Below are 17,188 nucleotides of genomic sequence, written 5' to 3' on the forward strand. Positions count from 1 at the left end.
TACAATGACCATCAATGTAAGGGGTCACATCTACAATGACCATCAATGTAAGGGATCACATCTACAATGACCAACAATGTAAGGGGTCACACCTACAATGACCAACAATGTAAGGGATCACATCTACAATGACCACCAATGTAAGGGGTCACATCTACAATGACCAACAATATAAGGGGTCACATCTACAATGACCACCAATGTAAAGGGTCACACCTACAATGACCATCAATATAAGGGGTCACATCTACAATGACCATCAATGTAAGGGCATAGCTGGTTGTCTCCTTGTGCTGATCTTCCCTCTCCCAGTTTGAGCTCTGCTGTGATACCAGGTCAAATTCAGGTATTTATACTCTTTGTAATTAAAAAAAAATACAGATCTGTATTAATTTCTGTCTTTTATATGTGCCTGGCATTGGGCTTTACAGTGGCCCTTACTCTGCCCATGTATTTCAGTCATGTGATCATATGGAAGAAGATGGCTGCTGGTAGCCATTAGGCAAGACTTGACCTCGGCTCAGAGATAATGTGGGGGGGGGAGGGGGGGCGACTCTTTGCCATCCCCCACCTCACGTACCTTATTATCATCCATGACGGTATTCAAGGACTCAATCCACATCGGATCAATATCTCCATCAAGAACGATCCACTTGGGCCCATCATGTGTTATGTTTGCCAGTTCACGCATGATGGAGGAGAACAGCCCTGCAATACACACAGAATATCAATTACAGACTTCAGGCCTCTTCCCCCTTCCTGGGGATCGGCTCCTCGCACTTCATAGATCGCTCTGGACGGGGCAGAAGACATTCATGTTTTCTCTACTAATCCAGTTATTAAATGAAAGCCCTTCGGTTGGACAAGCTGAAGACAAAGATCTAACACTCCTCCATGGTCCAATGGGCAGAAATTACAAGTGTTGAACCTTTTCTACAGTTATCAATAAAATCACCTTCTTTGGCTGCTTAAAAAAAAATAAGATATTCAAATTGAAGATATGATAACAAAACACATAACAAGATATAATTCATACTATACGACTACTACAAGAACTAAAAGTCTAAAATGATGTGTAGAATCTGAATTGTTTGCTGGTGGTCTCATCTCCTTCTGCTTTCTAAGCCACCCTTAGGGGCAGGTTACATGCAGTAGAGTGTTATTTAAATTCCAGACACACATGTGTAGCACCCTCTAGTGTGCAACTACCGTAGGTACATTTATTTTGTTGACTCATGGTAGCTGTATCAGTCTGTAATTAGGTTGGGTTGCTCCAGGTCAGGCTGGAGGGCTCTACAGGGCAGGTCTCTGGTACATTACCCTGATTCTAGAAGCTTCAAGAAGCTTCTGGAAGTTAGTGGGCAGAGAGTAGGAGGTCCTGATCTGCATAATTGAGGGAATCTGGCCAATTCCCAGGCAGAAGGCACTGGCAGGGTGGCTGTATCAGCCCTTAATAATCATGGAGCCTGGCCAGCAGGGGATTTGGGTGGAAGATGGGAGTGCTGAGGTTGCTGTCGTGAGGCCTGGGAGGGGACCCCAGGGCTGAGGGGCTATGCCTCCAGGCTGGAGCTGAGGAAAGGAAGGACAGGAAAGCCTAAGAGAGGGATCTCTGTTATCATTGGGTCTTGTGCAGAAGACATCCTGGCTGGCGTGGGAAGATCTGAACAGTAAGAGGCCTGAACAGAAGTCTTGCCCGGGGCAGCGGGAATCAAGGGACAATGTGAGTACCTCAGCACAGAAAGGAGCATAAAATGGGAAAAACTGCCAGACGTAGAATACTTTCCAGGTAAAGCATTGAGGTAAACCCCAATCCCTTGTCCTGGGGAGTTCTTCGGAGCAGCCAGGTGGGCTGGTATCTCCAAGCATCAGAACTGCGTGAGGTTCTACTGAGGAGACATAATATTCCTGCATACAGTTTGGAACTTTGTGCTATTTCATAAAAATGGATTGAGAGCTCCTGGTTCATGAAGAACCTTGCCAAGGATCCATAGAGACGGTGATTATTCCAGAGGGAATATAGTCCAGGATCCCCATTTTATACATAGAGAAAGAAGGAAGCTTGTCCTCATCTGTTTTTCTTCAAGTCAAGTTGGGCATCCCATAATCCCTATACCCTATCCAAGTTGTTTACCCCAATAAAACAACCCCATGGACTGATTCCTTGTCTCTGGGTAAGAGTCGGAAAGTGCATGTTGCCTGGCTGTGCAGGAATACGGGGGGGGGGGGAACATGCAATGTGGTAGATCTTGAGCCCTGACCTGCCTAATAGACAGGACAGAAGAGCTGGGACTGCATGCCATACCAGGCCGTGTATAGTCCTTAAGCCAAGGTCAGAAAGACGGCTTCAAGTTTTAAATATTTCCCAGCTTACTAATAGTAAAAAGAAGATATTCCATTCATCTGCGAGATCTTTCCAAGGACTGGACGTACCGTCTTTCCACTCTCGGGTTGCTGGATTAATGATGCCAAACAACTCATCGTTGGTGACAGCTTTGGGGTTTAGGTCGGTCCATACGGGACGTTTCTTCATGATCTGGTAGGTCTTGTGCAGAGACTTCAGGACTTGAGACTTGCCAGTGCCAGCATTGCCAACGATGAATACAGAATGCCGGACAGCCAGTAGTTCTTCCAACTGGACCACCTATGAGGAACAGACACAATATACTGGATGAAACCATTTCTGGTCCAACGACAGGGTTATGGGGAAGCCAATGGTGACTGCACCGATTTTCTCCCAAAACCAAATCATCTCCATTTTTATTTCAGTATCGCTTCCCCATAACACAGATTGAAACTTACCCCTTCAAATTGCAGCTGCTTATTTCAAATCGGTCTTCAAACATTTGCAATAATTACTATTAGAATTACCCAATAAAAATCCTTAATGAGGTCTAAGATAATCCAAAACGATCCATTATGCAACTTATATACATATTACGGCCAACGTTTGTAAATACCCATCATCATACAGATACTATAGGGCAGGGGTCTCCAAACTTTCTCAACAAAGGCACAGTTCACTGTCCTTCAGACTTTAGGGGGGGGGGGGGGGGGTGGCCAGACTGTGGCCACTGGGAGTATAAAAGGTCCCGATGGTAGTGGGGAAAAAAGCAATATCCCATTTTGAGTGTCAGTTGGAGAAATTGTGTGCCATCATTGGCGTCATTGGACCTCATTGTTGGTGTCATTGGGAGGAATTTGACCTTGGTGTTGGTGTCACTGGGAGAAATTGTTCTCCATCATTGTTGTCATTGGGAGGAATTGTCCCATCATTGAAGTCATTGGGCCCCATTGTTGGTGTCATTGGGAGGAATTGTCCCATCATTGAAGTCATTGGGCCCCATTGTTGGTGTCATTGGGAAGAATTGTGTCCCATCATTGGTGTCACAGGGTCCTTATTGTGATGATTATTTAGATGAGTAGGGTGTCGGTCCTCGGACCGATCCTGAAAGTCTTGTGGGAGGGCAGACATAGGCCTTCTGGCTTGGTCCGCTCTCTATTGGGGGGCCTACCTTCGGGGAAGCCCCATAGTACCAAGTACCTAGGAGGCTCTGTTTCGGCAGTCCTCCCGGGGAAAGGAGGTCGTCCGGCTTCGGCTGGACGACCACTGATGAGTCTGGTACCTCAGTCCCTGTCTGGAGCCTAACGCCCCGGGGGATCAGGGTATGGTCCTTCCTTGTGGAGGACATCAGACACCCGTCTGCACTTTTTAGTGTGTCACTCTTTATGTGTGTGCACTTTTTTTATGCACCGGGTGGAAGTTTTTTGGGTGTGTTTTGCACGCCATGGGCTTTTAAAAAAAAAACAAAAAAAAAACAGGGCCCTAATTGTTGGTTGGGAGAAATGATGGCCCATCATTGGTGTCAGTGGGAAGAATTGTGTCCCATCATTGGAGTCATTGGGCCCCATTGTTAGTGTCACTGGGAAGAATGGTGTCCCATCATTGGTGTCACAGGGCCCTTATTATTGGCTGGGAGAAATTATGTCCCATCATTGGTGTCATTGGGAAGAATGGTGTCCCATCATTGGTGTCAGTGGGAGGAATTGTGTCCCATCATTGGAGTCATTGGGCCCCATTGTTAGTGTCATTGGGAAGAATTGTGTCCCATCATTGGAGTCATTGGGCCCCATTGTTAGCATCATTGAGAAGAAGTGTGTCCCATCATTGGTGTCATTGAGAAGAATGGTGTCCCATCATTGGTGTCAGTGGGAGGAATTGTGTCCCATCATTGGAGTCATTGGGCCCCATTGTTAGTGTCATTGGGAAGAATTGTGTCCCATTATTGGAGTCATTGGGCCCCATTGTTGGTGTCACTGGGAAGAATGGTGTCCCATCATTGGTGTCACAGGGCCCTTATTATTGGCTGGGAGAAATTATGTCCCATCATTGGTGTCATTGGGAAGAATGGTGTCCCATCATTGGTGTCAGTGGGAGGAATTGTGTCCCATCATTGGAGTCATTGGGCCCCATTGTTAGTGTCATTGGGAAGAATTGTGTCCCATCATTGGAGTCATTGGGCCCCATTGTTAGCATCATTGAGAAGAAGTGTGTCCCATCATTGGTGTCATTGGGAAGAATGGTGTCCCATCATTGGTGTCAGTGGGAGGAATTGTGTCCCATCATTGGAGTCATTGGGCCCCATTGTTAGTGTCATTGGGAAGAATTGTGTCCCATTATTGGAGTCATTGGGCCCCATTGTTAGCATCATTGAGAAGAAGTGTGTCCCATCATTGGTGTCATTGGGCCCTTATTGTTGGTTGGGAGAAATTGTGGCCCATCGTTGGCGTCAGTGGGAGGATTTATTTGCGATTTCTGGTGTTGGGGAGGGTCATTTATGCCCCATGGTTGGTATCGGTGGATAAAATAGTGCCCCAAAGGCCAGATAAAACAAAGCAAAGGGCTGCATCTGGCCCCTGGACCACAGTTTGGATGCCACTGCTAGAGGGCAATGGCTGGAATTCAGGTTTTTCAAGTGCAGGATACTACAGCTTACAAAAATATTTTTTACAACTGGGCTCTTGAAACCTTGTGGTAACAGTTTGGTGAAGACCCCTTTTCTGTCCCAGCAGGACTGTGCACTCTCGTCCCCCCCGTGTACAAAGCCAGCTCCATAAAGACATGGTTTGACCAGTTTGGTGTGAAGGGACTGAAGTGGCCTGCACAGAGTCCTGAAATGACCCTAATGAACACTGTTGGAATTTATTTGAATGCCAATTATGAGCCAGGTCTTCTCGTCCAACATCAGTACCTGACCCCACAAACTGGCACAAATACCAACAGACGACGACTCTTCAAGCTTTCCTAGAAGAGTGGAAACAACTCCATAATTTTGGAATGGGATATCCATCAAGCTCATCCAGGTTTAATGGTCCGGGGTTCACAGACTTTTGCCCACATAGTGTAGAACTTCTCAATTATTTCACTATATACCACAATGCAGCCAAAAAAAAAAAAAGATTATTTTCACCGGAATGAATAAAACGTAACAACCCAAGAAACATTATATACAAAACACAACAAGCTCTTATTTTACCTTCAGAACAAAGTTATCTTCAGCTTGCAGTTTGAGGTCGAGGACGGCCTGCTTGACGAACACCTCGAAGTCCATGTCCCTCTTCCTGGGGACATCCAGGGCCGGGAACAAATCTCCGATGAGCCCCATGAACACCGGCATGTCATCCGTCACTATCTTGGGAATGTTGAAATCTCGCAAAGCTCTCATAAGAACCTGATCTTCGGGGCGCTCCGGGTCTCCTCTCTTCAGGGAACCGGCGACCACCAAGACGGACTTAATGGCTCTTAAGCCCCAGTCATAATGGTCCTGCATGGGGAAGAGAAGGTTAGAGGGGCGGCGGGTACAGAGGCTACACATTGCTGAAGGGTTATGAGAGGAGAAGCGGCTCTGCCTAAAACGCCATTCCCTCCCACCGGCACGGGTTATCCACGTTCTGCCACGATCCAATATATTTATTGATCGTTCAACTCAAAACTAATATGTCAATATCAGATGTGGGTTCAGCCCAAAGATCAAACACACACGCCTCAGCTGCACGGGACAGGAATGAATGGGAAGTGCTCTGTGCTGAGCGGCTTCCTGTTCATTCACAAACTGAAGCATAGTAAATACAATATACTATGCTTCAGTTATGAAGAAACACAGCAAGCGAGAGTGTTAATTTGTCCGTCAATTACATATTTACTAGCCCCTTCCCCCCACTCACCAATCTGGTATCACAACACTTAGGGAAGCCCAGGCAACAGGGGTGGGGGATCTGCACCACACACACAGTGCGTGTGCCCAGACACACCTGGCACACCCCTGTGCACACCACTTGTCAATGTGTAATTCAAGCTTCTAAAGGATATTTGTGCATTCTTTACGACATGGGTGAGGGCAATAGAGTGTAAGCTCTGATGTGAAGGGCTCAGTGTTCTCTGTACAGCACTGCAGTATATGTTGGAGCTATATAAATGTATAATACCAGTGTGTGACTGTAGTAGGTCATTAGAATGTAAGCTCCTCTGGTGCAGAGACTGATGTGATTGGCTCCGTGATCTCTGTGCAGCGCTGCAGTATATGTCAGAGCTATATACATGTATAATACTTAATAGTGTGTGACTGGGGGGGAGGGGACATTAGAGTGTAAGCTCCTCTGGTACAGAAACTGATGTGATTGGCTCAGTGATCTCTGTACAGCACTGCGGTATATGTCAGAGCTATATAAATGTATAATAATAATAATAGTGTGTGACTGGGGGGGGGGGGACATTAGAGTGTAAGCTCCTCTGTACAGAGACTGATGTGACTGTGGGGGGAGGGGACATTAGAGTGTAAGCTCCTCTGTACAGAGACTGATGTGACTGTGGGGGGAGGGGACATTAGAGTGTAAGCTCCTCTGTACAGAGACTGATGTGACTGTGGGGGGAGGGGACATTAGAGTGTAAGCTCCTCTGTACAGAGAATGATGTGACTGTGGGAGGAGGGGACATTAGAGTGTAAGCTCCTCTGTACAGAGACTGATGTGACTGTGGGGGAGGGGACATTAGAGTGTAAGCTCCTCTGTACAGAGACTGATGTGACTGTGGGGGGAGGGGACATTAGAGTGTAAGCTCCTCTGTACAGAGACTGATGTGACTGTGGGGGAGGGGACATTAGAGTGTAAGCTCCTCTGTACAGAGACTGATGTGATTGTGGGGGAGGGGACATTAGAGTGTAAGCTCCTCTGTACAGAGACTGATGTGACTGTGGGGGGAGGGGACATTAGAGTGTAAGCTCCTCTGTACAGAGACTGATGTGACTGTGGGGGGGAGGGGACATTAGAGTGTAAGCTCCTCTGTACAGAGAATGATGTGACTGTGGGGGGAGGGGACATTAGAGTGTAAGCTCCTCTGTACAGAGACTGATGTGACTGTGGGGGGAGGGGACATTACAGTGTAAGCTCCTCTGTACAGAGACTGATGTGACTGTGGGGGGAGGGGACATTAGAGTGTAAGCTCCTCTGTACAGAGAATGATGTGACTGTGGGGGGGAGGGGACATTAGAGTGTAAGCTCCTCTGTACAGAGACTGATGTGACTGTGGGGGGAGGGGACATTAGAGTGTAAGCTCCTCTGTACAGAGACTGATGTGACTGTGGGGGGAGGGGACATTAGAGTGTAAGCTCCTCTGTACAGAGACTGATGTGACTGTGGGGGAGGGGACATTAGAGTGTAAGCTCCTCTGTACAGAGACTGATGTGACTGTGGGGGAGGGGACATTAGAGTGTAAGCTCCTCTGTACAGAGACTGATGTGACTGTGGGGGGAGGGGACATTAGAGTGTAAGCTCCTCTGTACAGAGACTGATGTGACTGTGGGGGAGGGGACATTAGAGTGTAAGCTCCTCTGTACAGAGACTGATGTGATTGTGGGGGGAGGGGACATTAGAGTGTAAGCTCCTCTGTACAGAGACTGATGTGACTGTGGGGGGAGGGGACATTAGAGTGTAAGCTCCTCTGTACAGAGAATGATGTGACTGTGGGGGGAGGGGACATTAGAGTGTAAGCTCCTCTGTACAGAGACTGATGTGACTGTGGGGGGAGGGGACATTAGAGTGTAAGCTCCTCTGTACAGAGACTGATGTGACTGTGGGGGAGGGGACATTAGAGTGTAAGCTCCTCTGTACAGAGAATGATGTGACTGTGGGGGGAGGGGACATTAGAGTGTAAGCTCCTCTGTACAGAGACTGATGTGACTGTGGGGGGAGGGGACATTAGAGTGTAAGCTCCTCTGTACAGAGACTGATGTGACTGTGGGGGGAGGGGACATTAGAGTGTAAGCTCCTCTGTACAGAGACTGATGTGACTGTGGGGGAGGGGACATTAGAGTGTAAGCTCCTCTGTACAGAGACTGATGTGACTGTGGGGGAGGGGACATTAGAGTGTAAGCTCCTCTGTACAGAGACTGATGTGACTGTGGTGGAGGGGACATTAGAGTGTAAGCTCCTCTGTACAGAGACTGATGTGACTGTGGGGGAGGGGACATTAGAGTGTAAGCTCCTCTGTACAGAGACTGATGTGACTGTGGGGGAGGGGACATTAGAGTGTAAGCTCCTCTGTACAGAGACTGATGTGACTGTGGGGGAGGGGACATTAGAGTGTAAGCTCCTCTGTACAGAGACTGATGTGACTGTGGGGGAGGGGACATTAGAGTGTAAGCTCCTCTGTACAGAGACTGATGTGACTGTGGGGGGAGGGGACATTAGAGTGTAAGCTCCTCTGTACAGAGACTGATGTGACTGTGGGGGAGGGGACATTAGAGTGTAAGCTCCTCTGTACAGAGACTGATGTGATTGTGGGGGGAGGGGACATTAGAGTGTAAGCTCCTCTGTACAGAGACTGATGTGACTGTGGGGGGAGGGGACATTAGAGTGTAAGCTCCTCTGTACAGAGAATGATGTGACTGTGGGGGGAGGGGACATTAGAGTGTAAGCTCCTCTGTACAGAGACTGATGTGACTGTGGGGGGAGGGGACATTAGAGTGTAAGCTCCTCTGTACAGAGACTGATGTGACTGTGGGGGGAGGGGACATTAGAGTGTAAGCTCCTCTGTACAGAGAATGATGTGACTGTGGGGGGAGGGGACATTAGAGTGTAAGCTCCTCTGTACAGAGACTGATGTGACTGTGGGGGAGGGGACATTAGAGTGTAAGCTCCTCTGTACAGAGACTGATGTGACTGTGGGGGAGGGGACATTAGAGTGTAAGCTCCTCTGTACAGAGACTGATGTGACTGTGGGGGAGGGGACATTAGAGTGTAAGCTCCTCTGTACAGAGACTGATGTGACTGTGGGGGGAGGGGACATTAGAGTGTAAGCTCCTCTGTACAGAGACTGATGTGACTGTGGGGGGGAGGGGACATTAGAGTGTAAGCTCCTCTGTACAGAGACTGATGTGACTGTGGAGGGAGGGGACATTAGAGTGTAAGCTCCTCTATACAGAGACTGATGTGACTGTGGGGGGAGGGGACATTAGAGTGTAAGCTCCTCTGTACAGAGACTGATGTGACTGTGGGGGGGGGGGGGGACATTAGAGTGTAAGCTCCTCTGTACAGAGACTGATGTGACTGTGGGGGAGGGGACATTAGAGTGTAAGCTCCTCTGTACAGAGACTGATGTGACTGTGGGGGAGGGGACATTAGAGTGTAAGCTCCTCTGTACAGAGACTGATGTGATTGTGGGGGGAGGGGACATTAGAGTGTAAGCTCCTCTGTACAGAGAATGATGTGACTGTGGGGGGAGGGGACATTGGAGTGTAAGCTCCTCTGTACAGAGACTGATGTGACTGTGGGGGGAGGGGACATTAGAGTGTAAGCTCCTCTGTACAGAGAATGATGTGACTGTGGGGGGAGGGGACATTGGAGTGTAAGCTCCTCTGTACAGAGACTGATGTGACTGTGGGGGGGGGGACATTAGAGTGTAAGCTCCTCTGTACAGAGACTGATGTGACTGTGGGGGAGGGGACATTAGAGTGTAAGCTCCTCTGTACAGAGACTGATGTGACTGTGGGGGAGGGGACATTAGAGTGTAAGCTCCTCTGTACAGAGACTGATGTGACTGTGGGGGGAGGGGACATTAGAGTGTAAGCTCCTCTGTACAGAGACTGATGTGATTGTGGGGGGAGGGGACATTAGAGTATAAGCTCCTCTGGTGCAGAGACTGATGTGATTGGCTCCATGATCTCTGTGCAGCGCCACGGTATATGTCAGAGCTATATAAATGTATAATAATAGTGTGTGACTGTAGTAGGACAGTAGAGTGTAAGCTCCTCTGGTGCAGAGACTGATGTGAAGGGCTCATTGTTCTCTGTACAGCACTGCGGTATATGTCGGAGCTATATAAATGTACAATACTTAATAAGACTGTGGGGGGAGGGGGCATTAGAGTGTAAGCTCCTCTGTACAGAGACTGATGTGACTGTGGGGGAGGGGACATTAGAGTGTAAGCTCCTCTGTACAGAGACTGATGTGATGTGGGGGGGGGGGGGACATTAGAGTGTAAGCTCCTCTGTACAGAGACTGATGTGACTGTGGGGGAGGGGACATTAGAGTGTAAGCTCCTCTGTACAGAGACTGATGTGATGTGGGGGGGGGGGGGGGACATTAGAGTGTAAGCTCCTCTGTACAGAGACTGATGTGACTGTGGGGGAGGGGACATTAGAGTGTAAGCTCCTCTGTACAGAGACTGATGTGACTGTGGGGGGGGGGGGACATTAGAGTGTAAGCTCCTCTGTACAGAGACTGATGTGACTGTGGGGGGGGGGGGACATTAGAGTGTAAGCTCCTCTGTACAGAGACTGATGCGATTGGCTCAGTGATCTCTGTGCAGCACCGTGGTGTATGTCTGAGATACATAAATGTATAATAATAGTGTGTGACTGTAGTAGGACATTAGAGTGTAAGCTTCTCTGTACAGAGACTGATATGACTGTGGGGGGAGGGGGCATTAGAGTGTAAGCTCCTCTGTACAGAGATTGATGTGATTTTCTCAGTGATCTCTGTACAGCACTGCGGTATATGTCAGAGCTATATAAATGTATAATAATAGTGTGTGAGTGTAGTGGGACATTAGAGTGTAAGCTCCTGTGGCGCAGTGACTGATGTGATTGGCTACTCTATACATAGCCCCGTATACATTGCGGTGTCGGACACTACAGCAGTGATAGTGAAAAATCGCATCAGCAATCTGAGATTTTTTGCATTTGAGACCATAAAAGAAATAATGGGGCGGTGGCGTTGGCGGATTGCGGGTCATAAAAGAAATAACGGGGCGGTGGCGTTGGCGGATTGCGGGTCATAAAAGAAATAATGGGGCGGTGGGGTTGGCGGATTGCGGGTCATAAAAGAAATAAGGTGGCGTTGGCGGATTGCGGGTCATAAAAGAAAGAATGGGGCGGTGGCGTTGGCGGATTGCGGGTTAAATCCGCCAAGCGACCACGAATCTCCATAAAGGCCGGCAGGACAGCTTCACTCAGCCGTAGAATACAAATCTCCAGCGGCTGCAATCATTACTTCACACTCAGCTCCAGCTTAACTCCCAGTCCAACTCAAACCGTTTAAACTTCAAACAACCTTTTCCCGACTGTACTTGTATCTCGCCGGCCGCCGACTTCTCATCAATGGGGCCCTTTTGTCACATACAGTATTGTAGGCGAGAGCCGGACCGGCCGCTTCACTGAGCCACAGAAGAAGGATAGATTGTTCTGCTCCGCTGCTAAATTACAATGTCACACGCCGGCTCGGTAAATCGGGTTTGATACTGTAACCTTTCTGCCGCAGAAGAAAGATGAGCGCGGCAAACGGATTCGGCATTAAAGGACAGCGATGTCTGTCTGGCCAAGCATGGAGAGTAGTAATGACTTCTTTCAAGAGTGGCCTGCCAGGCTTAGCGCTACACGAAGGACGGAGGATACATTAAGAGGAGAGATCAGAAGTACATCAATTGGGGGGCAAAGGAGGGAGAGAAAAAAATAGAGAAAGAAGGAGAGAAAAATGGGAGGAGTGAGAGAGACAGAGAGAGGGATAGATAGAGAGAGAATGTAAAGAGGGGGAGAGGAGAGGGAAAGATAAACGGGGATAGAGTAAGAGAGACAGAATGTAAAAAAGAGAGTAGAACTAAAACAAGAGAGAAAAGAGAAAGAAAACATGAAAGAAAGAGAGAGAGAGAAAATGTAAAAAACTGAATAAATCAGACAAAAGGTGGAAAAGAAGAGAGAGCGAGAAAAGGAGAGGTGAAAAAAATAGCGCAAGAAAGTAAAAAACAAGAGAAAAACAAAGAAAGGGAGGGAAGAGAGAGAAAGAAAGAGAAAGACAACGCGAGAGAGAGAGAAGATGTAAAAAACAGAGCATAAGTCAGACAAAAGGTGGGAAAGAAGAGAGAGCATGAAAAGGAGAGAAAAAAAAGTGAAAAGTAAAAAAACAAGAGTGAGAAAAACACAAAGAGTCAGAAAAAAAGGAGGGAAGAGAGAGAGAGAACGAGAGAGAGAATGAGGAGAGAACGAGAGAGAGAACGAGAGAGAGAACGAGAGAGAGAACGAGAGAGAGAACGAGAGAGAGAACGAGAGAGAGAACGAGAGAACGAGAGAGAGAAAGAGAGAACGAGAGAGAGAAATAGAGAACAAGAGAGAGGAAGAAATGAGAGAGAGAGCGAGAACGAGAGAGAGAATGAGAGAGAGAACGAGAGAGAGAACGAGAGAGAGAACGAGAGAGAGAACGAGAGAGAGAACGAGAGAGAGAACAAGAGAGAGAACGAGAGAGAGACAGAGAGAACGAGAGAGAGAAAGAGAGAACGAGAGAGAGAAATAGAGAACAAGAGAGAGGAAGAAATGAGAGCGAGAGCGAGAACGGAGAGAGCGAGAGCGAGAGAGAGAACGAGAGAGAGAACGAGAGAGAATGAGATAGAGAACGAGAGAGAGACAGAGAGAGAGAACGAGAGAGAGAGAGAACGAGAGAGAGAGAGAACGAGAGAGAGAGAGAATAGAGAGAGAGAGAGAACGAGAGAGAGAGAGAGAACGAGAGAGAGAGAGAGAACGAGAGAGAGAGAGAGAACGGAGAGAGAGGATGAGAGAAGAAACTAGAGAGAGAGAGACGAGAGAGAGAGAGAACGAGAGAGAGAGAGAGAACGAGAGAGAGAGAGAGAACGAGAGAGAGGATGAGAGAAGAAACTAGAGAGAGAGAACGAGAGAGAGAGAGAGAACGAGAGAGAGAGAGAGAACGAAGAGAGAGAGAGAGAACGAGAGAGAGAGAGAGAACGAGAGAGAGAGAGAGAGAGAGAACGAGAGAGAGAGAGAGAGAACGAGAGAGAGAGAGAGAGAACGAGAGAGAGAGAGAGAGAGAGAGAGAGAGAGAGAGAACGAGAGAGAGAGAGAGAGAGAGAGAGAGAGAGAACGAGAGAGAGAGAGAGAACGAGAGAGAGAGAGAGAAGAGAGAGAGAGAGAGAACGAGAGAGAGAGAGAGAACGAGAGAGAGAGAGAGAACGAGAGAGAGAGAGAGAACGAGAGAGAGAGAGAGAACGAGAGAGAGAGAACGAGAGAGAGAGAGAGAACGAGAGAGAGAGAGAGAACGAGAGAGAGAGAGAGAACGAGAGAGAGAACGAGAGAACGAGAGAGAGAACGAGAGAGAGAGAGAGAACGAGAGAGAGAGAGAGAACGAGAGAGAGAGAGAGAACGAGAGAGAGAGAGAACGAGAGAGAGAGAGAACGAGAGAGAGAGAGAACGAGAGAGAGAGAGAACGAGAGAGAGAGAGAACGAGAGAGAGAGAACGAGAGAGAGAGAGAACGAGAGAGAGAGAGAGAACGAGAGAGAGAGAGAGAACGAGAGAGAGAGAGAACGAGAGAGAGAGAGAACGAGAGAGAGAGAGAGAGAGAGAGAGAGAGAACGAGAGAGAGAGAGAACGAGAGAGAGAGAGAAAGAACGAGAGAGAGAACGAGAGAAAAAAATTTTTAAAAAAAGGAGGAGGAAGATCAGACATCTGCCCACTCTTCTCGTTCATGTGGAGTGCCCTCTGGTGATATTTGTAAGGGGTCTATGTCAAGGTGTGGGGCATGTAAAGCCCCCTCTGGATATGATGCCTGTACAGGACACACATACCTGTTTGGATAGAAGCTCCTTACACAACTGGTAGAGGGTGATGAACTTCCTGGCCAAAAGCCTGGCTTCAATAAAGCCCTCGGCCACCAACATGATCTCACAAATCAGCTCGAAGTCTGGGACCACCATAGCGCACGGCCTGCGGGACAGAGACATGTCAGTTACCCAGCAATGCAATTGTAGTTCTTTACCTGGAGATCCTGCCAGAAACAGGTTTTGCTGTTGTAGGCTGTCTTGTGCACTAATAGGTCTACAACCCAACGACCAACGTAAGGAATGCAGACGGCTGGCTGACAAAACTGCTGCTGACTGTCAGGCAGTGGCTTAGTGTTGTTACGTCAAGATCTCCAGGAAAGAAACTTTGCAACAGATTCACAAAAAATGATTTGCTTAAACAAACAATATGTTGTCTTTTACATTTTTCCTCTCTTTTCCCACACTAGTTAAATGAGCACTCCGAGTCCATACAAGAGTCTGTATGCCCCAGCCTCACAAATCAGAGAATTGCCATCCTTAGCCATTGGAAGGACTGGACTGGACACTACAAACTCCACGCCATTTCTCAGATCCAAGTATGTCCCCTACATGTAACCCAAGTGGGCAGCTTAAAGGTACTTAAGAATGGTCATGGATGCCGTGATTCCCATGTTCCCCAACATGTGAGGGTTGGAACATCTTGAAGAGCTGAGAAGCTTTTGGCTACCTACAGTGGCATATGAATTTCCAATTACTACCTCTATGGGCAAAGTCTTCGGGAGTTAGCCCAGCACTGAAATGTATGCATTGCCCCCATAATTGAAGGTTGAAGGCAATCATCGCAATCATCGCTTTTAAGAAGCATTGCATTACTCTGACCACTAAAATTTGGGGTTGAAATCACCCAAACCACTGCCACCCATTTCTAACTCAACAGTCGGTTGGTCACTGCCATTCAGAAAGTGTACCCCTCAAGTATCCACTGGAATCACACCCACAACTGAGTTGGAAACGGGTGGCAGTGGCCTTGGTCATGCCAGTCCCTAGTCCAAGTGGTCAGAGTATATTGAAATTATATTCATAAAAATGATGGGGGGGGGCTTCAATTATGGAGAGGCAATGCATACATTTCAATACTGAGCTAACCTCCAAAGACTTTGTCCATATATGTAATATACGGATTTTCATATGCAATTTCCCCGAATATCCATTACAGACGGGTGTCATGGTGGACGAACACTTTTTGTATACCTACCTCTGCATACTCTTGAGGAATCAGAAATGACTACTGCCGGGAAATGTGTCAAGTTGTGCTTTCCCCCATCCTACTATGGGACCAGCACTGGGACATGCCAAGATATTTATATGTACAATATGTCATGTACTGAAGGCTGATGGATATATATATAATTATTATTATTTTGTTTTTTATTAGACAGGTGCAATGTGTTCCGGTCCGAAAACAAATTCGGCCGAATTTTTGGTTATCAGCGATTTCGATGTATCTGAATCCCTAAATTTCATTGAAATTCTTTAAAATTTGTTTTGTTTATTCATTGTCTAAAGAATTACAAATTTTCAGAACGATTAGAATTTGGATCAGCTGAAAAAAGATCGACCGATTCAAGTTCTGTGTGAAGAATAGCTGGTCTCTGTGAAGAATAGTGTCCACATATTAAAAGTCAGCAGCTGGTTACAAAGTGTGGGCAGGCCCACCAATTTAGTGGTATAGGTTGGGCGGGGGAGGGGTTCATGTCAGGTAGGCTGTACGGGGCCCCATGATTTCTAATGGCAGCCCTGCTTCTGACTGTATGTGGTGCCTCAAAGTCAAAGTCTACTTGCTAGAGATGTCACTTCTTGAACCCACCTAAACAGCGCCTTGAGATTTTCCGGGAGTTCAGTACGGCCGGCATACCCGGGGTTCATGGTGATGAAGATCCCAACTGATGAAATCAGATTAATTTCTTCACCAAGAAAGTTAAACCTCTTCTTCTTATCTCTGATGGCGTCTTGTATGCTTTTCACCTGACAAAAAGAACGAGAGACGGTTGAGAAGATACTTGTGTACATCTGGATGGCGCTCATTCATCGAGAAGAGTCAAGTCACAGAATTATAGGTCAGGGAACGGCAATGACTGATTGGCCAGGGGAATAACAATGATTTCAGGCCATTCCTTTATTGTTGACCGATTTTCAATAAAAAGCTTTTTGCCACTAATGCCGCGTACACACGATCAGACTCCCATGTGTGGGCTCCGGCAGACTGTTTCTTTCCAAAAGTCCGGCGGACTTAGAAAGAAGTTTTGATTCAAAATTGTCCGGTGGACTCGGCAGTCCGGCGGACAATACGGCCGCCTGTGTGCTAGTCCGCCGGACTTTTGAAATGAACGGACTTGCCCCCACACGGAGTAAAGTCCGTTCATTTTGAACGTGGCTCCAGGTAGCCGGGACTAGCGAAGGAAGTCAATGGCCCCATCACCTGGTATGGACTTAAAGGGGAAGCCCTACTCTGAAAAAACGGCGTGTGCCCCCCCCCCCCCCCAAAGTCCATATCAAACCCTTATCCAAGCACGCAGCCTGGCCGGTTAGGAAAGGGGGTGGGGATGAGCGAGCGCCCCCCTCCTGAGCCGTACCAGGCCGCGTGCCCTCAACATGGGGGGTGCTTTGGGGAAGGGGGGGCCCTGCAACCCCCCCACCCCAAAGCACCTTGTCCCCATGTTGATGAGGACAAGGGCCTCTTCCCGACAACCCATCATCAACATGGGGACAAGGTGCTTTGGCCGCCGGGGCTAAGTCCGCCGGATAGTCCGATCGTGTGTACGCGGCATAAGGCTCACACTCACAATTCACGTTCAGATTCAGAATCACTGTCTTGCTCCTTCAGGTAAATGAGAGTTAAAAATCTGGTGGAGTAGCAGACAGAATGACGGGAGAAGAACTCGCGCTATAAACAGTGACCTTTCCAACACCTTCTACATCTCTTCAGGGACCCTGCACGCTTTTTCTTAAAAAGGTCTCACATTTGTAAAGTTTGCCATTTAGAAGCTGAGAATTTCCCAGAATGCCGCTGACCTCCAGCGTCTTCCTATCAC

General features: G+C 47.8%; 1 protein-coding gene across 1 annotated transcript in view; it reads right to left on the minus strand.

Annotated features, from left to right (window-relative positions):
- The window catches only part of LOC143934988 (dynein axonemal heavy chain 9-like), a 301,551-nt gene that overhangs the window by 151,784 nt on the left and 132,579 nt on the right, over window positions 1–17,188 (minus strand). Inside the window, 5 exon segments of the mRNA XM_077458539.1 lie at window positions 581–708; window positions 2,431–2,641; window positions 5,535–5,822; window positions 14,121–14,259; window positions 15,964–16,121. Coding sequence (XP_077314665.1) covers window positions 581–708; window positions 2,431–2,641; window positions 5,535–5,822; window positions 14,121–14,259; window positions 15,964–16,121 — 924 coding nt within the window.

The sequence above is a fragment of the Lithobates pipiens genome, unplaced genomic scaffold, assembly GCF_037356315.1.
Source record: "Lithobates pipiens isolate NorthernLeopardFrog02 unplaced genomic scaffold, aLitPip1_a1.2 Scaffold_28, whole genome shotgun sequence".
NCBI classification, from domain to species: Eukaryota; Metazoa; Chordata; class Amphibia; order Anura; family Ranidae; genus Lithobates; species Lithobates pipiens.